The sequence below is a fragment of the Hyla sarda genome, chromosome 1, assembly GCF_029499605.1.
Source record: "Hyla sarda isolate aHylSar1 chromosome 1, aHylSar1.hap1, whole genome shotgun sequence".
In the NCBI taxonomy this organism is placed as follows: domain Eukaryota; kingdom Metazoa; phylum Chordata; class Amphibia; order Anura; family Hylidae; genus Hyla; species Hyla sarda.
Genome location: NC_079189.1, coordinates 463,689,812 through 463,715,927, shown reverse-complemented (window position 1 = coordinate 463,715,927; position 26,116 = coordinate 463,689,812). Strand labels below are relative to the sequence as shown.

Here is a 26,116-nt window from a genome sequence, read left to right as displayed (position 1 = left end):
TAGACAGCAGCAGGCCCCCCCCCTATTAGACTGCAGCAGGGCCACCCCCTTTAGACAGCAGCAGCCCCCCCCCCCCCAATTAGACAGCAACAGGGCCACCCCCTTTAGACAGCAGCAGGGCCCCCCCATTTAGACAGCAGCAGGGGCCCCCGCTTAGACATTAGTGGAAGCCCCCTCCTTGCAGGCAGCTCACCTCCTTGGGTCAAGTGCTGGTGCTGCCGCTCTGCTGCCCCGTTCTCCCGTCCTCTGGTCCGCATCGTGTCGTCCTATGGAGGAGCATGTGACATACACGTCACTCTGCTTCCTGCGTAGCGTTAGGCTGGGCGCAGGGAAGGAGGCGGAGTGACGTGTGTGTCACATGCTCCTCCATGGAACACTGTGATGCGGACAGGAGGATGGAAGAACGGGGCAGCAGAGCGGCACCAGGTATCGGGCATGGTATTGGGGAGAACACCCATAAAGCAGGGTTTCCAAACAGGGAGCCTCCAGCTCTTGCTAAACTACACACCTCATCATTTCCAGACAACCTTTGGCTGTCTGGGAATGATTGGAGTTGTAATTTTACAACAGTGAGCCTCCAGTTAAGCACCAGCTAGAGTCTCGCTGTTCCTAAACTATAACTCCTGTGATAGGAGTTGTAGTTTAGCAACAGCTAAAGGCACTCTGTTTAAATGGCTCCCTGGCCACCTGCCCGCTAGCTATTGAAAGACTACAACGCCTAGCATGCCCTGACAGTGAGGAGAACCAGCTAGCGGGCAGGTGGGAGATGCGGGCAGGTGGTATATGCGGGTGGGTTGCCTGGCTCACAGAAATATAAAACTTCACTATAATTTCATATTTCCTGCTCGGAGCCGTTATCATGGCTCCGTCGGGAAATGTGAAATTACAGTACAGTCATCACCGGCTACAATTGTAACTAATTGTAACTATCTTTATGAACTGAAGCAATAGAGTTATATGCAGTACTGTATATATAAGCTTGCCAGTGATTAATTTTAATTCTCTTTGTTTTTACATTTATTATATATATCTACTGTTTACTCCTCTCACAAAGGGCCCTTTGTGAGGTGGTATTCCTTTTATTTTATTATTCATTTATTATTTCTTTATTAATGAATAAAAATAACTATTTTTAGTATCATTGAAGCACGATTCCTGTTTTTTTTATTATAGTCTAATATATTACATCTATTATACCTTCCTTGAGGTCTGGGTATTTTGTTTTTCTCTTTTATTTTTTTAATATTAGCACCATAGGTATAGGTGCATTACCCGTTTGTCCTCGGTAGGTAATATAACCGTGAGCTGCACATATTCTTTTCTTCTTCTTAGTAATTTACAAATCTGTTTAACTTTCTGGCACCAATTGATAAAAAAAAATAATAATAATAATTCCACCAGAGTACCCCTTTAACCCCTTAAGGACCAAGGACGTACCGGTACGTCCTTGGTCCTGCTCTTCAGATAACGCGGGGTTACACAGTAACCCCGCGTCATATCACGGCGGGCCCGGCGTCATAGTGAAGCCGGGACCCGCCTCTAATAGCGCTATTAACCCTTTAGCCGCGCGCTCAGAGCTGAGCCGCGCGGCTAAAAGTGAAAGTTTCCGGCTAGCTCAGTCCAGCTGTTTGGGATAGCCGCGGCTAATCGCGGCATCCCGAACAGCTGACAGGACAGCGGGAGGGCCCCTACCTGCCTCCTCGCTGTCCGATCGCCGAATGACTGCTCAGTGCCTGAGATCCAGGCATGAGCAGTCATGCGGCAGAATCGTTGATCACTGGTTTCTTATGAGAAACCAGTGATCAGCATAGAAGATCAGTGTGTGCAGTGTTATAGGTCCCTATGGGACCTATAACACTGCAAAAAAAAAGTAAAAAAAAAAAGTTAATAAAGATCATTTAACTCCTCCCCTATTAAAAGTTTGAATCACCCCCCTTTTCCAATAAAAAAAAAAACACAGTGTAAATAAAAATAAACATATATGGTATCACCGCGTGCGGAAATGTCCGAATGATAAAAATATATCATTAATTAAACCGCTCGGTCAATGGCGTGCGCGCAAAAAAATTCCAAAGTCCAAAATAGTGCATTTTTGGTCACTTTTTATATCATTTAAAAATGAATAAAAAGCGATCAATAAGTCCTATCAATGCAAAAATGGTACCGTTAAAAACTCCAGATCACGGCGCAAAAAATGAGCCCTCATACCGCCCCATACATGGGAAAAAAAAAAGTTATAGGGGTCAGAAGATGACAATTTTAAACGTATTAATTTTCCTGCATGTAGTTATGATTTTTTCCAGAAGTCCGAAAAAATCAAACCTATATAAGTAGGGTATCATTTTAATCGTATGGACCTACAGAATAAATAGCAGGTGTCATTTTTACCAAAAAAATTACTACGTAGAAACGGAAGCCCCCAAAAGTTACAAAACAGCGTTTTTTTTTTCAATTTTGTCGCACAATGATTTTTTTTCCCGTTTCACCGTAGATTTTTGGGCAAAATGACTGACGTCATTACAAAGTAGAATTGGTGGCGCAAAAAATAAGCCATCATATGGATTTTTAGGTGCAAAATTTAAAGAGTTATGATTTTTTAAAGGCAAGGAGCAAAAAACGAAAATGCAAAAACGGAAAAAAACCCGGTCCTTAAGGGGTTAAGTTAACATCTGTGAATGTTTGTAGTCTTTTGTATGTGTTGCTTTGGAGATCTGCACAACCTGCAAACCATAGATTGGCAAGATCCCATGGCTCTGATGCTTGCAGTGTATCCACTGAAATGTGTTTGTATTTAGTGGAACAGTTTCAATGAATCACACATGTGGATTTATTCTGTTTTTGTAGTGACAAGCCCTGTAGTATGCATTCTTCCTAAGCTGCAGATGCCTTACAATGTTTGGCTGATAATATCTGTTTATGGAAATGGTTCTGTCGCAGACTGAGAAGTTTCACAGATGTGTCCACAGCTTTTTTCTCTTTTATTCTCTCCAAAGAAACTTGCCATAGAAGTTCAGACTGCATTAGCAAAGGCCAACAGCACTGCAGAAGAAACCATTTCTGCCATCAAAACTGTCCGCAGTTTTGCCAATGAAGATACTGAGGCTAATGTGTATAGTGAAAAGCTGCAGCAAGTTTACTTCCTGTACAAAAAGGAAGCAATCGCTTATACTTACTATGTGTGGTCTACTGGAGTAAGTATGTGGTGGTATGTGACACATGATTCCTGATTAATGTGCATGCTCATCACCAGGCTCTTATCTAGATGTATAATGTCTCCCAGTAGGCTGGATTTTTGTAAATACTATATTTTCTTTTCCGCAGTTTACTCAGTTAGTGTTACAGATTAGTATTCTGTACTATGGCGGACATCTTGTGATATCAGGACAAACGACAAGCGGTAACCTAATATCATTTGTTATCTATGAATTTCTTCTGGGAGACTGCATGGAGGTAAGAACAGATTACCTACTGCCACACATACTGAATGTCCTGTTGAGGAATTCTAGGGTATTACGTTTTACTATTAAAAAAATAGTATATAGTAGTTTTTTCCAATATTTTTTTAATTACACTTTTAGTCCCCCTAGGAGATTTGAATACACAGCCAATCCAATCACTTCTGGTATGCTGATTGATGGAAATTGACCTTTGGCATGAATTTTAAAATCTCCAGTATATCAATTTCTATTGCAAGTTTTAACCACATTTTTATGCTATTATAAAATGTGGTTAAAGGTGATTTTAGTACGTACCTGCCAGACAGTAATGGACATGCTTAGGAAGGACTCGTGCTTGTCTTGGGGCTAAATGGCTATGTTGTGATTCCAGTGTAATGCTGCTGATTTCTTTTTGTGAAATGGTTATTTACTGTTAAAGTTCCCTCCCTTCAACTACAAGTCCCAGAATTCCTTGTTTGTAAGTGTGAGGTCACTTTACACCCTCCCACACATCAGCCACCCACCCATTGAACCAGCAGTGCCGCCCTCCATGCTTTGCTTTAAACAATAGAGCAGTGTTTTCTAACAGTGCCTCCAGCTGTTGCAAAACTACAATTCACTGCAGAATCTCCTTCCTACCCAGAGTTACCTCCACCCATTGAAGCAGACAGGCTCCTTTGAACACCTGACTAGTGATATAATGTCTAAGGCCAAACTGCAACCTGGGAAAACCTGAAAGTGAGTCATTTTGTATGCTGTTAAAAAACATATTGGGGCAAAGATCACATAAGAATTGAGAGCCCAGCAAGAAATACATGTACAGACACTATATTATGATATACACTAACTTTATAGCCCCCGTAGCATAGTCAAATAAATAGAAATCCTGAATACCCCTTTAATAAGGGGGGGGGACCTTAGAAAAATCTGTATGTTATACATTAAAGGGGTACTCCCATGGAAAACTTTTTTTCTTAAATCAACTGGTGCCAGAAAGTTAAACAGATTTGTAAATTACTTCTATTAAAAAAATCTTAATCCTTCCAGTACTTTTTAAGGGCTGTATAGTACAGAGGAAATGCTTTTTTTTGGATTTCTTTTCTGTCATGACCACAGTGCTCTCTGCTGACCTCTGCAGTCCATTTTAGGAACTCTCCAGAGCAGCATATGTTTGCTATGGGGATTTTCTCCTGCTCTGGACAGTTCCTAAAATGGACTGCAGAGGTCAGCAGAGAGCACTGTGGTTGTGTCAGAAGAGAAATTCAAAAAGAAAAGCATTTCCGTTGTAGTATACAGCCCCTAAAAAGTACTGGAAGGATTAAGATTTTTTTTAATAGAAGTCATTTACAAATCTGTTTAACTTTCTGGCACCAGATGATTTAAGAAAAAGTTTTCCACGGGAGTAACCCTTTAAGATCTGCTGCAGATTTGGTATGGATTTTCTGCAGATTCTTCAGTCACATTGGGACATACCCTGCTTCTGTACACTTTTTTGTATTACTTTACTTTTTGAATTCTATTGAAGTGCTTTGTTGATAATTTATGTGTTGCAGTCTATTGGATCGGTATATGGAGGTTTAATGCAAGGTGTTGGTGCTGCAGAAAAAGTGTTTGAGTTCATAGATCGCAAACCAAAAATGGTTAATGATGGGACCTTCGCTCCTGAGCATTTGGAAGGGAAAGTAGAGTTCCGAAATGTCACTTTTGCATATCCCACCCGACCAGCAACACAAGTACTTAAGGTAAGTCAGGTAATGCTGTATATACCATAGATAGATAGCTTCAGAGTAGGTTTGTTAGGTATTATTTTATTAAAATGCAGACTAGACAAGCTACAGAAAAAGGAATTCTTGGAAAAGTAATTCATATTCCCCAGTGTTTTGATTCCCCAGAGAAGTCTGGTATGAGATTCTTAGGTCACGTAGAACTATACCAAATTTTTCAGAACTCCTGGAAAGCAGAATTACTTTTTCAAAACTAAACAAATTGATGGCCATATTATTAGATTCAGTAGATTCCAAATATGCATCTCTAATTCAGATTTGTCAGGGGTTTTCCAGTAAATTTCACCAAAAATTTTTTTTAGAAAAAGACAAATTATTCATATGTATGATCTTTTTAATTGGATTTTCTAAATGTAGTTTAATGGCAGCTACCGGTAATCCAACATAGATGCCCTTATTTTCTGTTACACTAGTGTTAAAGGTAATGTATCACCTATATGTACTGATAAACAGATATAAAAATATTATTTTCTTCAAATGTTTTTAATTTCTTAATTTTAGATTTTTTTTACATTTTCTTTTCGGTACTTATTATATGGACTTCCACCAAGCCTAAACTAAACTGCTAACAGAATTTAGCTATTTTTTGGCCCAGATTTTTCAAACTGAGTAAGAGAAAAAAAAATAGTGATTTTCCCACAGCAACCAATTACAGCTCAGCTAACGAGCTCTGGTAAAGTGAAACCTGAGCTGTGATTGGTTGTTATGGAAAAATCACTCTATTTTTTCTCTGACATAGTTTGGTAAATCTGGGCCTTTGTGAATTCAAACACAGAATAAACCAAAAGGCAAAATCCCCTTTATAGCATCTACTGATTACTTTAAAGGGGTACTTCAGAGTTTAAACTGGCACTGTCAGATTCAAAAACTACACTGCTCAAAAAAATAAAGTGAACACTAAGATAACACATCCTAGATCTGAATGAATGAACTAATCATATGAAATACTTTCGTCTTTACATAGTTGAATGTGCTGACAACAAAATCACACAAAAATTATCAATGGAAATCTAATTTATCAACCCATGGAGGTCTGGATATGGAGTCACACTCAAAATCGAAGTGGAAAACCACACTACAGGCTGATCCAACTTTGATGTAATGTCCTTAAAACAAGTCAAAATGAGGCTCAGTAGTGTGTGTGTGTGGCCTCCACGTGCCCAGATGACCTCCCTACAATGCCTGGGCATGCTCCTGATGAGGTGGCGGATGGTCTCCTGAGGGATGTCCTCCCAGACCTGGACTAAAGCATGATGTCCCAGATGTAATTCAGGTCTGGGGAATGGGTGGGCCAGTCCTTAGCATCAATGCCTTCCTCTTGCAGAAACTGCTGACACTCTCCAGCCATATGAGGTCTAGCATTGTTTTGCATTAGGAGGAACCCAGGGCCTGTCGCACCAGCATATGGTCTCACAAGGGGTCTGAGGATCTCATCTCGGTACCTAAAGGCATTCAGGCTGCCTCTGGCAAGCACATGGAGGGCTGTGCAGTACCCCAAAGAAATGCCACCCGACACCATTACTCACCCACTGCCAAACCGGTCATGCTGGACGATGTTGCAGGCAGCAGAATGTTGTACGCAGCATCTCCAGACTCTGTCATGTCTGTCACGTGCTTTCATCTGTGAAGAGCACAGGGCGCCAGTTTGAAATTTGCCAATCTTAGTGTTCTCTGGCAAATGCTAAACATCCTGCACGGTGTTGGGCTGTAAGCACAACCTCCACCTGTGGATCTCAGGCCCTCATACCACCCTCATGGAGTCTGTTTCTGACCGTTTGAGTGGACACATGCACATTTGTGGCCTGCTGGAGTTCATTTTGCATGGCTCTGACAGCATTCAAAAGTGACCAAAACATCAGCCAGGAAGCATAGGAACTGAGAAGTGGTCTGTGGTCACCACCTGCAGAACCACTCCTTTATTGGGGGTGTCTTGCTAATTGCTTATAATTTCCACCTGTTGTCTGTTCCATTTGCACAACAGCATGTGAAATTGATTGTCAATCAGTGTTGCTTCCTGAGTGGACAGTGTGATTTCACAGAAGTGTGATGGACTTGGAGTTACATTGTGTTGTTTAAGTGTTCCCTTTATATTTTTGAGCAGTGTATCTATATGTTGTACATCCTGGCAAAGCATTAACTTTTCTAATAGTCATCAAAACAAAATTTTAGTTAAAGCCATGATTTTATAATCTATGATTTCTATAAAAAGGAAATCAAATCCTGCTTGATTGTTCCTTATCTGGATCACAGTTAAAGGGGTACTCCGGTGCTTAGACATCTTATCCCCTATCCAAAGGATGAGGGATAAGATGCCTGATCGCGGGAGTCCCGCTGCTGGGGACCCCCAGGATCATGCACGCGGCACCCCGTTTGTAAATAGTCCCCGGAGAGTGTTCGCTCTGGGTCTGATTACTGTCGATCATGGGGCCGGCAGCGTGTGACGTCACGCCTCCGCCCCCATGTGACCTCACGCTCCGCCCCTCAATGCAAGTCTATGGGAGGGGTGTGACAGCTATCAGGCCCCCTCCCGTAGGCTTGCATTGAGGGGCGGGGCGTGAGGTCACATGGGGGCGGAGGCGTGACGTCACACGCCGTCGGCCCTGTGGTCGCCAGGAATCTGACCCGGAGCGAACACGCTCCGGAGACTGATTACAAACGGGTTTCCGCGTGCAAGATCCCAGGGGTCCCCAGCAGCAGGACTCCCGCGATCAGGCATCTTATCCCCTATCCTTTGAATAGGGGATAAGATGTCTAAGCACCAGAGTACCCCTTTAAGATCTGCTGACTAGTATCTATTGTCCATGGCTAGCTTCACCGTAAGGTTTTAAGATATAAGCATGCTTGGACATAGCAGAACCATAGATTAGGGTATCTAGATGTAAGACTTTCTTATAATATCACTGCTTCTCTCGGTACACAAGAGACATGCAGGATTCTAAACTGCTGAATCTCCCTGTTCATCATCTGTGGTGGATTTTCCCTTGGGAACCCTAACTGCCCTCATCCAATTCATATACAGTTGGTGTAGGGCTGCAGCAAGACAGGCATTGCTTTCATCAAAATATCTTTCTGCAGCAAAGAGCACAAAGCAGAGGTTCATGGGTTTTCTGCCACATAAAGAAGTCATTGCACAACACACAGGACTTGTGTTTCAGGGCTGGGGACAGTTGATAAAAGAAACCTGTTTTTTGCAGGGCGTATAAAACTTCTGTATTCAAGAGGATTATATTTGACTTCTCGCTTTTTCATCTACAGCTGACTTTTATTTCCAAGAAAATATTATGTTTGCACTGTGTAATACTGTAATGATAATAGGCTGGTCTAAGAATGACATGCAATTAGAGATGAGCGAACTTGTCAAGAACTTCTCGGCTCGGCAGTTGATGTATTATCCTGCGTAAATGAGTTCAGCTTTCAGGTGCTCCGGTGGGCTGGAAAAGGTGGATACAGTCCTAGGAGAGAGTCTTCTAAGACTGTATCCACCTTTTCCAGCCCACCGGAGCAACTGAAAGCTGAACTCATTTATGCAGGATAAGTCATCAACTGCCGAGCCGAGAAGTTTGTGACGAATCGAATTTACTGTAAGTTCGCTCATCTCTACATGCAATAGCTAATTGGACACTTTTAAAAAATATTCTAGGCTCTGTTCACATTGCAATAATTATTTTCATAAAATTTTTGTTACTTTTTGATGATTAAAATTTCATAGCATTTCTAGAAATAAATGTAGCTCCAAGAATTTCCTTGGATCCCAATTGATCATCAGATCAGTCACAGAAGGCATGACAGACAACAGTGTGTACACAGCCTTAGTTATAGCAGGTTATTATTTCATTTGACATTTTACTCAATATATAACATGTATGTTGATTTTGGCTGCATATAGAACCTGTCCTTTACACTGTACCCTGGAAAAGTCACTGCATTGGTGGGGCCATCTGGTAGCGGGAAAAGCTCTTGTGTGAACATTCTTGAAAACTTTTACTCTGTGCAAGAAGGAGAAGTCTATCTTGATGACCAGGCAATAAAAATGTATGACCACAAGTACCTACATGCAAAGGTATGTGATTCTTCAAGTGTCAGTCGGTCTATTGTAGTCTATATATCGATTGTAGACTATAGAATATTAGAGTCTCTTTCAAAATTTTTGTATAGACAATAGAGATGAGCGAACTTACAGTAAATTCAATTCGTCACGAACTTCTCGGCTCGGCAGTTGATGACTTATCCTGCGTAAATTAGTTCAGCCTTCAGGTGCTCCGGTGGGCTGGAAAAGGCGGATACAGTGGTCCCTCAACATACGAGGGTAATTCGTTCCAAACGACCCATCGTTTGTCGAATCCATCCTATGTTGAGGGATCCGTGCAATGTAAAGTATAGGAAGTTATACTCACCTGTCCCCGTTGCTCCGGACCAGGTCCTCACCGCTCCCGATGCTGTCCCAGGGGCTCCCGATGCTGTCCCGCTGCTCCGGTGTCTTCTTCGCGATCCTCCGGTGTCTTGCGCATCTTCTCCAGGGTCCGGGCCTCGCTTTCTGGTGACATTATTACGCTGCTGCGCCGGCGCGGCGTGCGTAGTGACGTAATAACAACGCCGGAAAGCGAGGCCCGGACCCTGGAGAAGATGCGCAAGACACCGGAGGATCGCGAAGTGGACCCGGAGCAGCGGGAATAGGTAAGCGAACCTGCCAGGGATGCTTAAACTGCTATCCGACAGCAGCTTAAGCATTTTGCGCTGTCGGATAGCAGTTAATGCGATGGCCCCGACATATAAAAGCATCGTATGTCGATGCTGACATCGACATGCGATGGCCTCTGAGAGGCCATCGTATGTCGATTTTATCATATGTCGGGGCCATCGTAGGTCGAGGGGTTACTGTACATTCCTAGGAAAGAGTCTCCTAGGACTGTATCCACCTTTTCCAGCCCACAGGAGCACCTGAAAGCTGAACTAATTTATGCAGGATAAGTCATCAACTGCCGAGCCGAGAAGTTTGTGACGAATCGAATTTACTGTAAGTTCGCTCATCTCTAATAGACAACAAACATGTATTTATAAGAAATTCCATCAAGGTGATTTCAGTAAAATTAGAAAAAACAGCATTATATGCAACATGCATAACTTTTATAACAATAAAAAATTTTTTTTTTTCAGTTTTTGTATACCTCTTCATCTGTGTCAGAATGGTTTTCCATGGCTACATTTGATAGTGTCATAGACTAGTCAGGGTATATAACTTTGCTGTGATGTGGGGGCTGGGAAAGTAATGACACTAGTATATTTTATGATATATTCGGAAATCTCTTGAATAAAAACAGAAAACATCTGTCACTTCCTGTCTCTGGGTGTTATTTCTCCTGTAAATACTTTGCCAAACTTATTGGGGGAGATTTCTTAATGCACTATTGGGGAGATTTATCAAAACCTGTGCAGAGGAAGAGTGGTGTAGTTGCCCATAGCAACCAATCAGATCGCTTCTTTCATTTTCCACAGGCCTCTTTAGAGGCCTGTGGATAAATGAAAGAAGCAATCTGATTGGTTGCTATGGGCAACTGCACCACTCTTCCTCTGCACAGGTTTTGATAAATCTCCCCCTATATGAATATCCTCAATACGTGAGTGAAAATTGATCACACTAGAATATTGGTATCCATTATCCTACACATTTGAGTATTAGTTTGGCATGCTTGGTATTCTGACATTTCTCACGTAATTCCTATCAGTCCACATCACAGCTCGCATAGAGTAGCATACATACACAATCATAAAAAATGATCTGTCTTACAAGTAGTGTCCGCACCTATAGCAAACACACTAACATACAGTTAAAATACAAATGCATGTGTTCTTCCTACTCCAAGGAAGTGTACAGTCGCATATTAAATATTCACTATTGCAAATGCACCAACATTTTTATGCAATTTGCACCAAAAACTGCCATACGTGACTTGCACCACATTATTATAAGTGGTAACCACTTTTTTGAAACTCCTCTAATAGGATTTTGCCTCTGTAAAAGGGACATGGTCGATTGCACCAAAATCCTGTCACAGTTCGAACCAACCAATAGTTGGTTTAAACTAAGACTAGACAGTCCAAGGCTATGTTCACATGGTGGAATTTACATTCGAAAGAATTCAGCCGCAGTTTTCTGCCCATAGACTATAATAGCATTCCACTGTTACGCCGAGCACTCCGGGTCCCTGCTCCTCCCCGGAGCGCTCGCGGCGTTCCTCTCTCTGCAGCGCCCCGGTCAGACCCGCTGACTGGGAGCGCTGCACTGACATTGCCGGCAGGGATGCGATTCGCATAGTGGGACGCGCGCGCTCGCGAATCGCATCCCAAGTCACTTACCTGTCCCGGCCCCCGGCTGTCATGTCCTGGCGCGCGCGGCTCCGCTCCTTAGGGCGCGCGCGCCAGCTCTCTAAGATTTAAAGGGCCAGTGCACCAATGATTGGTGCCTGGCCCAATTAGCCTAATTAGCTTCCACCTGCTCCCTGGCTATATTACCTCACTTCCCCTGCACTTCCTTGCCGGATCTTGTTGCCTTGTGCCAGTGAAAGCGTTTAGTGTTGTCCAAAGCCTGTGTTTCCAGATCTTCTGCTATCCATATTGACTACGAACCTTGCCGCCTGCCCCGACCTTCTGCTACGTCTGACCTTGCCTCTGCCTAGTCCTTCTGTCCCACGCCTTCTCAGCAGTCAGCGAGGTTGAGCCGTTGCCGGTGGATACGACCTGGTTGCTACCGCCGCAGCAAGACCATCCCGCTTTGCGGCGGGCTCTGGTGAATACCAGTAGCATCTTAGAACCGGTCCACCGACACGGTCCACGCCAATCCCTCGCTGACACAGAGGATCCACATCCAGCTAGCCGAATCGTGACAGTAGATCCGGCCATGGATCCCGCTGAGGTGCCGCTGCCGAGTCTCACTGACCTCACCACGGTGGTCGCTCAGCAATAGCAGCAAATTGCCCAACAAGGACAGCAGCTGTCGCAGTTGACCGCCACGTTACAGCAACTTCTGCCACTGCTACAGCGGCAACCATCTCCTCCGCCAGCTCCTGCACCTCCTCCGCAGCGAGTGGCCGCTCCTAGCCTCCACTTGTCCCTGCCGGACAAATTTGATGGGGACTCTAGACTCTGCCGTGGATTCTTATCTCAATGTTCCCTACATATGGAGATGTTGTCGGACCAATTTCCTACAGAACGGTCTAAGGTGGCGTCCGTAGTGAGCCTTCTTTCTGGAAAGGCCTTGTCTTGGGCCACACCGCTCTGGGACCGCAATGATCCTGCCACAGCCACAGTCCAATCCTTCTTCGCTGAAGTCCGTAGTGTCTTCGAGGAACCATCCCGAGCTTCTTCTGCCGAGACTGCCCTGCTGAACCTGGTCCAGGGTAATTCTTCTGTAGGCGAGTACGCCATCCGATTTCGTACTCTCGCTTCCGAATTATCTTGGAATAACCAGGCTCTCTGCGCGACCTTTAAAAAAGGCCTATCCAGTAACATCAAGGATGTGCTGGCCGCACGAGAGATTCCTGCCAACCTGCATGAACTTATCCATTTGGCCACCCGCATTGACATGCGTTTTTCTGAGAGACACCAGGAGCTCCGCCAGGAAAAAGACCTTGATCTCTGGGCACCTCTCTCACAGTATCCTCTGCAATCTACCCCTGTGCCTCCCGCCGAGGAGGCTATGCAAGTGGATCGGTCTCGCCTGACCCACCAAGAGAGGACTCGCCGTAGGGATAACAATTTATGTCTGGACTGTGCCAGTACCGAACACTTCTTGGTGGATTGCCCTATTCGCCCTCCACGTCTGGGAAACGCACTCACGCACCCAGCTCACGTGGGTGTGGCGTCTCTTGGTACGAAATCTGCTTCTCCACGTCTCACTGTGCCCGTGCGGATTTCTCCTTCTGCCAACTCCTCCCTCTCAGCTGTGGCCTGCTTGGACTCTGGTGCTTCTGGAAATTTTATTCTGGACTCTTTGGTGAATAAGTTCTGCATCCCGGTGACCCGTCTCGTCAAGCCGCTCTACATTTCTTCCGTCAATGGAGTGAAGTTGGACTGTACTGTGCGTTACCGCACAGAACCTCTCTTAATGTGCATTGGACCCCATCACGAAAAGATCGAATTGTTCGTCCTTCCCAACTGTACCTCTGAAGTCCTCCTCGGTCTGCCATGGCTCCAGCATCATTCTCCCACCCTTGGCTGGACCACCGGGGAGATCAAGAATTGGGGCCCTGCTTGCCGTAAGAGATGCCTCACCTCTGCTCCCAGTCCCGTCTGTCGGGCCTCAGTGTCTCCTCCTGTGCCTAGTCTTCCCAAGGCCTATCAGGACTGTGCCGTGCCTCCTCATAGCCCCCGTCCTGGTGACACCCTGCCCCATGCCAAGCTTCACCCTCTGCCCTCCCTCCCCATTCCCACTCCTGCTGAACTGCCTGCCTTTGAGGAAACCTTACAATCGCTCCCAGTGTCCTCGTCCCATGTGAAGCAATTGCCGGACAAAAAAAGGGGGAGACCTAAGGGGGGGGGGTACTGTTACGCCGAGCGCTCCGGGTCCCTGCTCCTCCCCGGAGCGCTCGCGGCATTCCTCTCTCTGCAGCGCCCCGGTCAGACCCGCTGACCGGGAGCGCTGCACTGACATTGCCTGCGGGGATGCGATTCGCATAGCGGGACGCGCCCGCTCGCGAATCGCATCCCAAGTCACTTACCTGTCCCGGCCCCCGGCTGTCATGTCCTGGCGCGAGCGGCTCCGCTCCTTAGGGCGCGCGCGCCAGCTCTCTAAGATTTAAAGGGCCAGTGCACCAATGATTGGTGCCTGGCCCAATTAGCCTAATTAGCTTCCACCTGCTCCCTGGCTATATTACCTCACTTCCCCTGCACTTCTTTGCCGGATCTTGTTGCCTTGTGCCAGTGAAAGCGTTTAGTGTTGTCCAAAGCCTGTGTTTCCAGATCTTCTGCTATCCATATTGACTACGAACCTTGCCGCCTGCCCCGACCTTCTGCTACGTCTGACCTTGCCTCTGCCTAGTCCTTCTGTCCCACGCCTTCTCAGCAGTCAGCGAGGTTGAGCCGTTGCCGGTGGATACGACCTGGTTGCTACCGCCGCAGCAAGACCATCCCGCTTTGCGGCGGGCTCTGGTGAATACCAGTAGCATCTTAGAACCGGTCCACCAACACGGTCCACGCCAATCCCTCGCTGACACAGAGGATCCACATCCAGCTAGCCGAATCGTGACATCCACTGTCGCATTCACAGAGCGTATTTACACATTCTGCAAAATATAAACAACTGTCTTTAATTTAGTGGAATTCCGTGGTGGGATCCCATTGAAGTCCATGGGACTTTGAATTTCAGCAGAATTCTGTCTTTTGATGAGACAGAATTCTGGCGAAATTCCGCTGCAATTCAATAGAATTTTCCATTCAGCAAGCTTTGGACGGAAATTCTGCCTGAAATCCGCCCAATATGTCATGGACAGCGTCATCCCCATTCACTACTTCTCCGGCAGATGCTGCTAGAAGAATAAACATGTTCAGTCTTCTGGTGGAATCCAATTCCGCATGGAGCTTCCGTAGTGTGTACTGAGCAGCAGAATCCCATTGAGATCAATCTCATTGAGAATTATCAAGCAGCCTGATACACTGTGATAAATCTTTACATTCTTATACTGTCTAAGATAAGTTTACACGGTCTACAAATTAGTTTTAGTAAGTTGGGGTCTTAAAGGGAAGTTTTTGTCCTGTTAGACATTTCTAGAAAAACAATTTATCTGCCAACCATGGCCCAGATTTATCAAAACTGTTAATACATAGATAGTGTAAACCAAGATTAGACAGTTTAAGAATGCACCAGATTTATTATAGTGACATAGTTGGTCTAAACTAAGACTAGACAGTCTAAAAATACAACAGATTAAACAGCCTATCAGTTGGCTTAAACTTTGCCAGAATTTGGCACAACTATCAGTTGGCTTAAACTGTGCCACCAGAATTTGGAGCAAGGTCTTAAGCCACGCCCCTTTTAAAACTCGTCTAAAAATTGTGTAAAACTCACAGTAAAGGTGGCACAAGCTGTGTAAGGCAGATATTTGGTGAAAATCACGACACAATTCTGTCGCATTTGCAATAGTAAATCTGGACCGTTGTGTCTAGTGCAGTGGCTAGTTTTTGTAACTGTTAGTTTTTAAAGTGGCGATACACCTTTAATAACCCTTCTCAAATGTATATGGGGGCATTCCATTTCCATTGATGCTTCCATTTCATCATTGGTTTTCTAATGTTTGGTTTTCCTTTTTGTTTTGTACAATAGTTATCAATGGTAAGCCAAGAACCAGTGCTTTTTGCTTGTTCCATTCAAAGTAACATCTCCTATGGTCTAAGTTCTGTTCCTCTTGAAGTTATTGTAAGTGCTGCCAAAAGGGCCAATGCACATAGTTTTATCATGGAGCTTCAGAATGGGTATGACACAGGTATTAACTTTTTATGTACATTTTTATCTTCTTTAATAAGTGTCATATATGACTAAATTTAACTTATTAAATTAGTAGTGAATGGGTACCACATGGGTATACAATATATTGCTTATCATCTACAGTGGGAAAAAAGTACTATCAATGTGCATCTATATAGATCAGCTATGGATTTGTATGGCTAGCTTAAGTTGGATGGTCAGATGCAAAGCGTTACATGGTAAATGGGAGATTTCTTGGTGACGGGAGTGGGATATGGGAATGATTGTAGTCGGTCAGTGGCCAATAAGAAATTACCAATGTTGATTTACTGATATGAGAAAATACATGTGGCAGTGTGCTTTAGGGTAAATGCACAATAGACAGAAAAGATCCACAGCAAATCTGCCAAAAAATCAGTGTTGACCACGCGACTGTCAATTATTTGTATATGCTCAGAAAATGGACTAACCATAGTCATTACTTGTTTAAGATGGTCCATTAAACACATTGGGCCCATCAGGAGAATGCTACAGTATAGACCAGCCACTGTGTTAGACAGGTTACCAACTTATATTCCGAGGGTAAACGTGATGCACACATAGCCTAACTTGCATCATATATACTTCATAATGTCCATTCCTAATCTTTCCTATTATTAAATACCATACTTGTTTTTTTTTTGCTTCAGAAACAGGAGAGAAGGGAGCACAGCTCTCAGGGGGTCAGAAGCAGAGAGTTGCTATTGCAAGATCTTTAATTCGGAACCCAAGTGTGCTTATTTTGGATGAAGCTACAAGTGCACTAGATACAGAGAGTGAGTATGCGGTAAGTCTTTTGTACTTTTATCATTCATTCATAGTTTTTCGGTCTGTAATTTGGTCAGTATTTGTTAGCCAAACCCATAAGTGTGTCCAAAACACTGAAAAATTCCCATAAAAGTTTTGCTTTGGATTTGGCTTATTAGGAGGTCAATAATATATTTTTTTTTTAGCCTTCAACATATAATAACTACAGCAGAGAGAAATAGAAATACTGTTACGCCGAGCGCTCCGGGTCCCTGCTCCTCCCCGGAGCGCTTGCGGCGTTCTCCTGTCTGCAGTGCCCCGGTCAGACCCGCTGACCGGGAGCGCTGCACTGTCACTGTCGGCGGGGATACGATCCGCGTAGCGGGACGCGCCCGCCCGTTGGTCGCATCCCAATCCACTCACCTGTCCCGTTCCCCGGCTGTCACGTCCCGGCGCGCGCGGCGCGGCTCTCTAGGGCGCGCGCGCACCGGCTCTCTGGAATTGGTGTCGTCACACCTCCATTGTGGCTGTATGCAAAAGGAAGGGAAGTGTATTGTTGAATACCACTGTGCAGCGCCATTTTGTTGGTTGCTGGACAGTCGTATAGTTGGCGCACTTGTTTAGGAGGTCAGAGGCAAAAAAGAGAACTTTGGCTGGGCTTCTATACACTTGATGATTACACCTGCCATTGAGTACACTGAAGAAATCCCAGGTGGTGAAGCTTCCAGGGGACTGCAGTTGAGGTCCCATGCTATGGAGAAGGTCCAAGACATTGAAGGAGAAGTAAGAGTTCAGTGGTAGAGCTTCCAGGCGGCTACCCCCCCAGTAAATAAGCTAAAGTGACATGTGTTACCACAAGGCTAGTGAGTGTCTTTGACATTGGTCTCAAAGTAGTGTCTTCCTGGCAGTACTCAAATGTGTGGTCTACTGCCCATTTAACAATTGTCTCTATAAGATAAAAAAGGCAGAGCTTCCCATGGGACAGTATATCTAATAAGGCAGGAGATGCACAGACAGGTTTTGAGTGTAGGTGCTCACCTGGGTTAGTTGTGAAGAATTCACAACTACTTGAAGCGTATAGGTGAATAGTGGTGCTGCTCTTCCGGTGTCAGCGTGGATTGGGCTCCAGCCGATGGATATGGTAGAAGGGAAAACAGGAAAAAGCCGGGTATAAAGCGCAAACCACTCCAGACGTCTCTGTGCTTGATAAGCAAAACAGGGGCCAGTGGGCAATTACGGCAGCATTCGGTCGACTCACAACTTCCTCCCAGATACCCTCCAGCGTGACTGAGCACACATGCAATGCCTCCCTCCTCCCATTGCATGTGTGCTCAGTCACGCTGGAGGGTATCTGGGAGGAAGTTGTGAGTCGACCGAATGCTGCCGTAATTGCCCACTGGCCCCTGTTTTGCTTATCAAGCACAGAGACGTCTGGAGTGGTTTGCGCTTTATACCTGGCTTTTTCCTGTTTTCCCTTCTACTACTGCCCATTTAAGTCATTCAAAGTAAACATATATGTGCGTAAAGTGGACTAAATGTAGTCATAATGGACATAATACTCATTTTATATATTTACAAATGATATTAACTTAGTGTACCTCTCGTCAACAAAAACATTTTTATATAATATAGATAATACCATTCTATGTATATTTGTAATATACATTGGTTAAAAATTGTGTATATTTTTGGGTGAAAAATTGCTGTCCCTGAGCTATTACCTTTGTGTCTCTATGAGGAGTCCAAACACAGGACTCTGTGCAGGCTCCTGGCTTGTCAATCATCCTGATGTGTGAGCTGGGAGCATGTCGTAGAGCCTCAGTGCACAGAGCCCTGCTTGTCCACCCTCCCTTCCTGTATTTGGACTCCTCATAGAGACACACGTGCAATAGCTGCAGGGACAAAAATATACACATTTTGTAACCAATGTATATTACAAATATACATATACATAATGGTATTATCTACATTATATAACAAGTTATTGTTGATGACAGGTACACTTTAATGTGTGCATAGGAACCATTTTCCTACAACATTTTTGTTTCACTAGATTAAGCATAACTATATACATTTTGGAATTATATATGGATACATTCAGTCTTCTGTATGTGTTTTTGTGTTTTTTAAGATGTAGGTGTTGTACTACAAATGTAACACTTATATTATAATATTAGAGTTAAAATACAGTGGTCCCTCAACATACGATGGTAATCGGTTCCAGGCGGACCATCGTTTGTTGAAACCATCATATGTTGAAGGATTCATACCATGGATCATACTCACATGTCCCTGCCGCTCCGGCCCATCAGTTTGCCGTTCCGGCCCGTTGCTTCACCGCTCCTCTGCTTCCGTATCACTTAGTCGCTGCTGCCCTGCCGTCATCACGTCAAAGCTCACGCCGCCCCTATTGGACGACAGGGCGGCTTGAGTGGCGACATGATGACGGCAACAGAGAGCGACGGCGCAGGGCAGCGGCAGCATTGGAGCAGCGTAATGATGGGCCGGAGCGGTGGGAACATGTAAATATCATTCAGCGGGGCACAGGGGGCACATTAAACGGCTATCCAACGGCAGCTGAAGCAGTCAGCACTGCCGGATAGCCGTTTTTGCATGGCCCCCACACACAGAAGCATCGTATGTTGATGCTGCCTTCAACATACGATGGCCTCTGAGAGGCCATTGTATCTTGATATGATCATACGTCAGGGTCATCATATGTCGGGGGACCACTGTATAGTATAAGAGACTTAAAGGGGTTATCCAGGAAAAACTTTTTAGATATATTATATATATATATATATATATATATATATATATATATATATATATATATATATATATATATATCTCAACTGGCTCCAGAAATTTAAACAGATTTGTATATTACTTCTATAAAAAAAATCTTAATTCTTTCAGTACTTATGAAGCTGCTGAAGTTGAGTTGTTCTTTTCTGTCTAAGTGCTCTCTGATGACACGTGTCTCAGGAACTGTCCAGAGTAGAAGCAAATCCCCATAGCAAACCTCTTCTACTCTGTGCAGTTCCAGAGACAAGTAGAGATGTTAGCAGAGAGCACTGTTGCCAGACACAGAAAAGAACAACTCAACTTCAGCAGCTGATAATTATTGGAAGGATTAATATTTTTTAATAGAAGTAATTTACAAATCTGCTTAACTTTCTGGAGTCAGTTGATATAAAAAAAAAAAAAAAAGTTTTCCCCTGGAATACCCCTTTAATTGTCCATGCACTTCTCTGTATTACTTTGATGTTGCTGATAATCTTGCATAAACATGAGGGACTAGTGTATTAGAGATTTCACACATATGTGCAACACGTAAGTAACTGTTGATGATTCATTCTTTGCAGATCCAGCAAGCGATGAATAGTGATCTGCAGGGCCGCACAGTGCTAATAATAGCACACAGGCTGAGTACTGTGGAGAAAGCACACAACATCATTGTTTTAGACAGAGGCAGAGTGGTGCAGCAAGGGACTCACAAAGAGCTGATGGAAGAAGGCGGACTCTATTCCCAGCTTGTTCAGCGTCAAGTTTCTGGCCTTGGAGAAGAAGGGAAAGATCATACCAGTTCACTACATGTTCCTGCAAAAGAGTCAAGAATAGGCAAACCTGCCAGTGAGCAATAAAACATACTTGAGAAAAGATTCATGGGAATACTTGTGTAAGGAGATCAATACATTGGAATAATAAAAAAAAGCATACAGAAAGTTACTGGTCCACAACTAGAAGACTTTCACAATTGACTTCCATTTAGCAAAAGAACACTAAACTGAATATTCCGGTGTACTAACTGATATGCTGGCTTTTATCATTCTTATCTAGACTTCTCATGCATGACTACTGTAGTCAGTAAGAGAGCGTTACTAATATGAGAAGTCACTAAAACAACGTAAGTATAGAAAAGAATTTAGCTGTGAATGCAGAGGTACTGTAGTTATATGCTTGCTTGTGAAAACTGAAACATCCTGGTTTTCTACAACTACAGATGCTATAGGTCAGATTAAAAGGAAAAACACGACAACCAGTCACTCCCTCCTTCCCCAGACAGGTATATTGAGAGCTGTGCTGGCTTCCTCATAGACATCTGATTGCTAGTGGATCCTGTCAAAATCAATATAAATCCACTGACGTAAATGTATGTAATTATTATGACCTGTGTAAACAATTCTTATGTAGAGACATGTCAGTCCATCTGGGACCCTGCCAGTCAGCTAAATGGATGGAGATGTATTATAACTGTTCCAAAAACTAGACCAGGCAGGCAAAAGATGTGCCTGATCACACAAGCCGTGGCATGCTCACACTGGCAGATTTAGAAGTGCGTTTGCATCAAGTTTCCTGCTCAAAGTTTAAAGGAGTACTCCGGTGCACACTTTTTTCATGTTATCCCGTCCGGGCTGCAAAATAAAAGAAAACACACTTTCTCTTACCTGCTAACGAGCCCCCGGAGCTCCGGTACAGGTGTTCGGTCCCGGGCTGTATTCTTCTTACTTCCGGTTAGCCGGGCACGTCACACGGAGCTTCAGCCTATCACTGGCCGAGGAGGGACATCGCTGCCGCCAGTGATAGGCTGAAGCTCCGTGTGACGTGCCGGCCTAACAGGAAGTAAGAAGAATACAGCCCGGGGACCGAACACCTGTACCGGAGCTCCGGGGGCTCGTTGGCAGGTAAGAGAAAGTGCGTTTTCTTTTATTTTGCAACCCGGACGGGATAACATGAAAAAGTGCGTGCCGGAGTACTCCTTTAAGCCGCAGTGGATTTTCCATGGCAGATCACTGAAATCAATGTAATCTGCTGCAGAAAACCTGTGTGAATGTAGATTTGGTGCATCTTGCTGGACATGTTAGACACTTTTCCTTATGTCTCCTGTTGGTTGGCTAGCTTTATACCCAATGTTTTACACCAAAACTATGCCACATACCATTAATAAATCTACTGCATTTTAAGACGTCTTTTAGTAAGAACCCTTTTCTATACTTCTTTCAACATTGTTTAAAACACTTAAATGGGCATTGTCACCAACCTTTTTTTTATATGTTGTAGTAATTTTGTACTACAACATATCTCTAATATATATTCATAAATTTTTTTGTCATTAAAATAGTTTAATTTACATTTGAAAACCAGCCACTAGGGGTCTCCCTCCTAGTGGCTGGCTGCAGCCTGGCGTGACGTCACGCTTGAATTCGGACCGATGCCGGCCGGGCAATCCGTCCTAATTCATTCAGCCTGTACTCGCTCCCTGCCTGACAATCAGACAGGCAGGAGCGAGCGCTTTGAACAGAGAGGATGCGCGCAGGCTCCCTGGCCTCGCACGCCGGATCCCGGTGACAGGTAAAATCTCATGCGCCGCTGCTGCTAAGCACTGCTGCGCTAGGACTGCCTTCACTTTATTCTTTTTCGGGCGGGCGGGGGGGAGCGGGTTGCGTGGCGGGGTTCAGGGGAGCGGGATGTTCGGCAGCTATGGCCATCGCATATACTGTTTGCACCACAGTGTGCCTCCATTTGTTTCCCCACTACAACTCCCAGCATGCCCTGATGGCCAATAGATGTCAGGGCAAGCTGGGAGTTGTAGTGGTGGAACAGCTGGAAGTACACTGAATAGGTGAACTAAGGGCGGAAGTCCCCCCCCAGCAGGCATCAGTGACGTTGCGCCTGCTGGGGACGTCTGCCTGGTAAGTGAGCACACTACCAGGCAGACAAAAAGGCATTGTTCATATGTTAAAAAAAAATTTACCGTAGTGAGGGGGTTAGGGATAGATGGACAATAGGCAGGGACAGATAAAAAAAAGTGGGTGGGATCTACTCTTTAAAGGGGTTATCCAGCATAAGATGATTTTACCACTTACCTGCCAGACAATAATGGACATGTGTAGGAAGATCCGTGCTTGTCTTGGGGTTAAATGGCTATGTTGTGAGATTACCGTAAAGCTGTGGCTATCTTTTTGTGAACTGACTTTTTCCTGTTACAGTTTTCTCTTTTACTACAAATCCCATAACTTTCCTCCCTCCCACACATCAGCCACCCCACCCATTGAACCACAAACAAGCTGAATTCCATGCAAAAGACCAGTGCTTTCTAACCAGGATGCCTTCAGCTGTTGCAAATTCCCTGTGGTCGCTCCACCCATTGAAGCAGAACAGGCTGCCTGTCATCACCTGACTAGTGAGCCACACTGCATCCTGGGAATACCTGAGACATGAGTCATTAAGTATGCTATTAAAAAGATCACATCCAAAGCAAAGATCACATAAGAATGCCAGACCAGCCATCAAAGACAGGTACAGAAACTATATTATGAACTACACTAACTTTGCAGCCCCTGTAGCATAGTCAAATAAAAGAAAATCCTGGAATACCCCTTTCATAAACCTAGTGCAAGGCATAACTCCATAATTGCCATAAATTAAGGACGCATTCTGGCACGTTTCACATGAACAAGGAATCTCTTATTTTCTTTTAAATTTCGTACCAAAAATTACTTTTTTTTTCAATTTCCCATATAAAAATAAAAGCGTTATGGCTCTTAGAAGGTGAGGAGGAAGTAACAAAGACACAAAGCTGAAACTTGTCCCAGTCTTTAAGGGTTTTTGACATTATTTAGTTACCGTAATTTTCGCCGTATAAGCTGCACTTTTTTTTCCCAAAACTGGGGGGGAAAAGTTGGTGCGTCTTATATGGCAAATACACATTAAAACCCTGTCCTATTGCGGCGGTCCCTGCGGTCAATACAGGACATCACTAATCGCCTTGATGCCCTGTATTAACCCTTTAGATGCGGCGATCAAAGCTGACCGCCGCATCTGAAGCGAAAGTGACACTAACCCGGCTGTTCGGGACCGCCGCGGTGAAATCACAGTGTCCCGAACAGCTTACAGGACACCGGGAGGGACCTTATCTACCTCCTCGGTGTCTGCTCCGTGCCAGGATCCCCTGCATGGCCGGCGATCTCCTTTGTCATCATCACGTCGTTGCGCACGCCGTTCCATTCTTCCAATAGGAGCGACGTGCGTAGCGATGTGATGGCGGCGAAAGAGAGCAAGGATACCGGGCAGCAGAGATGTTCCGGAGCGACGTGGACACCCCGGGGACGCGGCGACAGCGATGGAGAGCGACATCCAGGGCAGCGGTGACGAACGGTGATGGGTCCGGAGCGGCGGGGACACGTGAGTACTATCTCCTATACCAGTGGTCTTCAACCTGCGGACCTCCAGATGTTGCAAAACTACAACTCCTGGCATGCCCGGACAGCCAACGGCTGTCCGGGCATGCTAGGAGTTGTAGTTTTGCAACATCTGGAGGTCCGCAGGTTGAAGATCATTGTCCTATACTTTACATTGTATTTGGTTCAGAATCTTTTTTTTCTAGATTTTCATCCTTTAAAATTGGGTGCGTCTTATGGCGAAAAATATGGTATATTATTCTTAGAGAAATAACATAAAAGGGTCCACAGCCATACATTTTCCTTACAAACAATACTAATATACACTTGAAAAATAAATAAACTATAGTTCTGAATTAATAACACTGGGAATCCAGAAATAGAACAAGAATTATTTTAAGTCTTAATTTCAGCCATTTTTCTGTTCACATCGTTTTTTCAGCCATTTGCGGCTTTTAAAATAGCTGGAAAAACAATATGTTAACATAGCCTTGGAGAGAATATGTAAGTTATTTTGTGGCATTATTGGAATATATGAATATATATTGGAATTACCTTATAAATATAATGAACTTTTCATAAGGCAAAAAGGCCCTTCAGTGTGCATGGTAACATACTTCCAGCTAACACCGTCACTTGTCTATTAGTATGTCCAGCCACAGAGAATTGGACAAAAGTATTGGTTATATTTAGAGATGAGCGAACTTACAGTAAATTTGATTCGTCACGAACTTCTCGGCTCGGCAGTTGATGACTTATCTCAGCAGTTGATGACTTATCTCGGCAGTTGATGACTGCCGAGCCGAGAAGTTCGTGACAAATCGAATTTACTGTAAGTTCGCTCATCTCTAGTTATATTCAGTTATTAGTACAAAATAAAAGCATCTTAACGTGGACCTGTTAGCAGGAAAGCAGGTGTAATTAGGCACGTGGCTAGATAGGGCTAGTAATCTGGATTCTGGGTTAACCGTTTTTATCTCCATAAGCCTTTTTAATATTTTAATTAGGCTCAAGTGCCCAGGGGTGTTCCCCAGCACAGCAAACGCCCAGGATCCTATCCAGCCCATATCCTACTTTATCTATTTGCTGTCAGTCAAAAGGATAGGAGGATGCAAGAGGATACATAGGAGGTGAATAAGGGGACATGGGTTGGTCTTACTTGGGCTCTTGCCATGTTGAGGAACACCACCTTGGTTTTTAACCCTCATTTACATAATAACACAAAGGAAATAATTATGGAGATAAAAAAAGGTATGTAGGGAATCTTGACGTGAAGCCTATCTATGTGCTTATTTACATCTCTGACAATTTAAAGCTAACCTGTTAGCAGAAAAACAAAGTAATTTAACAAAACTTGGCACATCACAGAGAAATGTCAAATGTTTTAATTAATTTGGGGTCTAAGAGTTCAGACACCCACAGATTGTTAGAAAGAGCAGGTAGAGGCCCATTCTGAGATCTTGATCTGGTTGTAGGAGACAGGCTCCATTATACGTCTAGTGCAGTGTATCTCAAGCGCGGTCCTCAAGACCCCCCCCCCCCCCCCCCCCTCTCCAACAGGTCATGTTTTCAGGATTTCTTTAGTCTTTCACAGGTGATATAACTGGTGATGCCTGATTCACTGTCCATAATTATATCACCTGTGAAAGACTAAGGAAATCCAGAAAACATCACCTGTTGGGGGGTCTTGAGGACCACGCTTGAGAAACACTGGTCTAGTGCAATTGGCCTGAGATTGCAGTAAGCCGAACGTTCAGGCACACGCTTCTCTCAACTCATTCTAAGGATCTGCCGAGGCCTGAAAATTCTAATTCCAACCAATCAAAACTTTTACACATCAGAACTTACACTGTGCATTGATGAATAATCTCACAACAGGTTCACGTTAAAGGGAATCCGTCAGCGGTCAAACGTGATCCAAGCTAACAATGTTATGTAGCTGCTTGTAATAAAGTGTATTATACCTTAGTGTTTGCTGTCCGTGTTGTCAAAACAGAGAAAACTGTACTTAAGTTCCTTTTTAAGGGTACGTTCACACGGGCGGATTACCTGCGGAACTTCCGCAGCGTATTTGCTGCGGAAAATCCGCAGCGGATTTTTCTACCATTGACTTCAATTGGTCATTAGAAAATCTGCAATAGAGGCAGTTTTGCAGATTTTCCTTCAGACCCATTGAATTCAATGGTAGCAGATTATCTGCTGCGGATTTTCCGCAGCAAATACGCTGCAGAAATTCTGCAGGTAATCTGCCCGTGTGAACGCACCCTAAGGGTCTATTCACACGTACAGTATCCTGCCCAGATTTCATGCGCAGGATTTGATGTGTAGGATTTGAACCTGTATTCAGTCATTTAGTTTACATTGAAATCTGCAGCAGAAAATCCTGCGCATCAAATCTGCACAGAATACTGTACGTGTGAAAACACCATATATGTAGTGGGATGGATATATTATATACAGCACACCAGT

At 44.2% G+C, this 26,116-nt stretch overlaps 1 protein-coding gene across 5 annotated transcripts in view; it reads left to right on the top strand.

Moving 5' to 3' along the window:
- Positions 1-20,881, top strand: part of ABCB9 (ATP binding cassette subfamily B member 9) — a 112,146-nt gene extending 91,265 nt beyond the window's left edge. For 4 of the 5 annotated variants that reach the window (XM_056535484.1, XM_056535506.1, XM_056535492.1 and 1 more), the window contains exons 6-12: positions 2,994-3,191; positions 3,322-3,450; positions 4,991-5,179; positions 9,108-9,281; positions 15,537-15,696; positions 16,367-16,503; positions 19,832-20,881. In XM_056535484.1, coding sequence (XP_056391459.1) covers positions 2,994-3,191; positions 3,322-3,450; positions 4,991-5,179; positions 9,108-9,281; positions 15,537-15,696; positions 16,367-16,503; positions 19,832-20,110 — 1,266 coding nt within the window. In that variant the 3' untranslated portion in view covers positions 20,111-20,881. The remainder of the gene's footprint in view (positions 1-2,993; positions 3,192-3,321; positions 3,451-4,990; positions 5,180-9,107; positions 9,282-15,536; positions 15,697-16,366; positions 16,504-19,831) is intronic. The other variant, XM_056535517.1, reaches the window with a different exon arrangement.
- Positions 20,882-26,116: the final 5,235 nt, after the last annotated feature.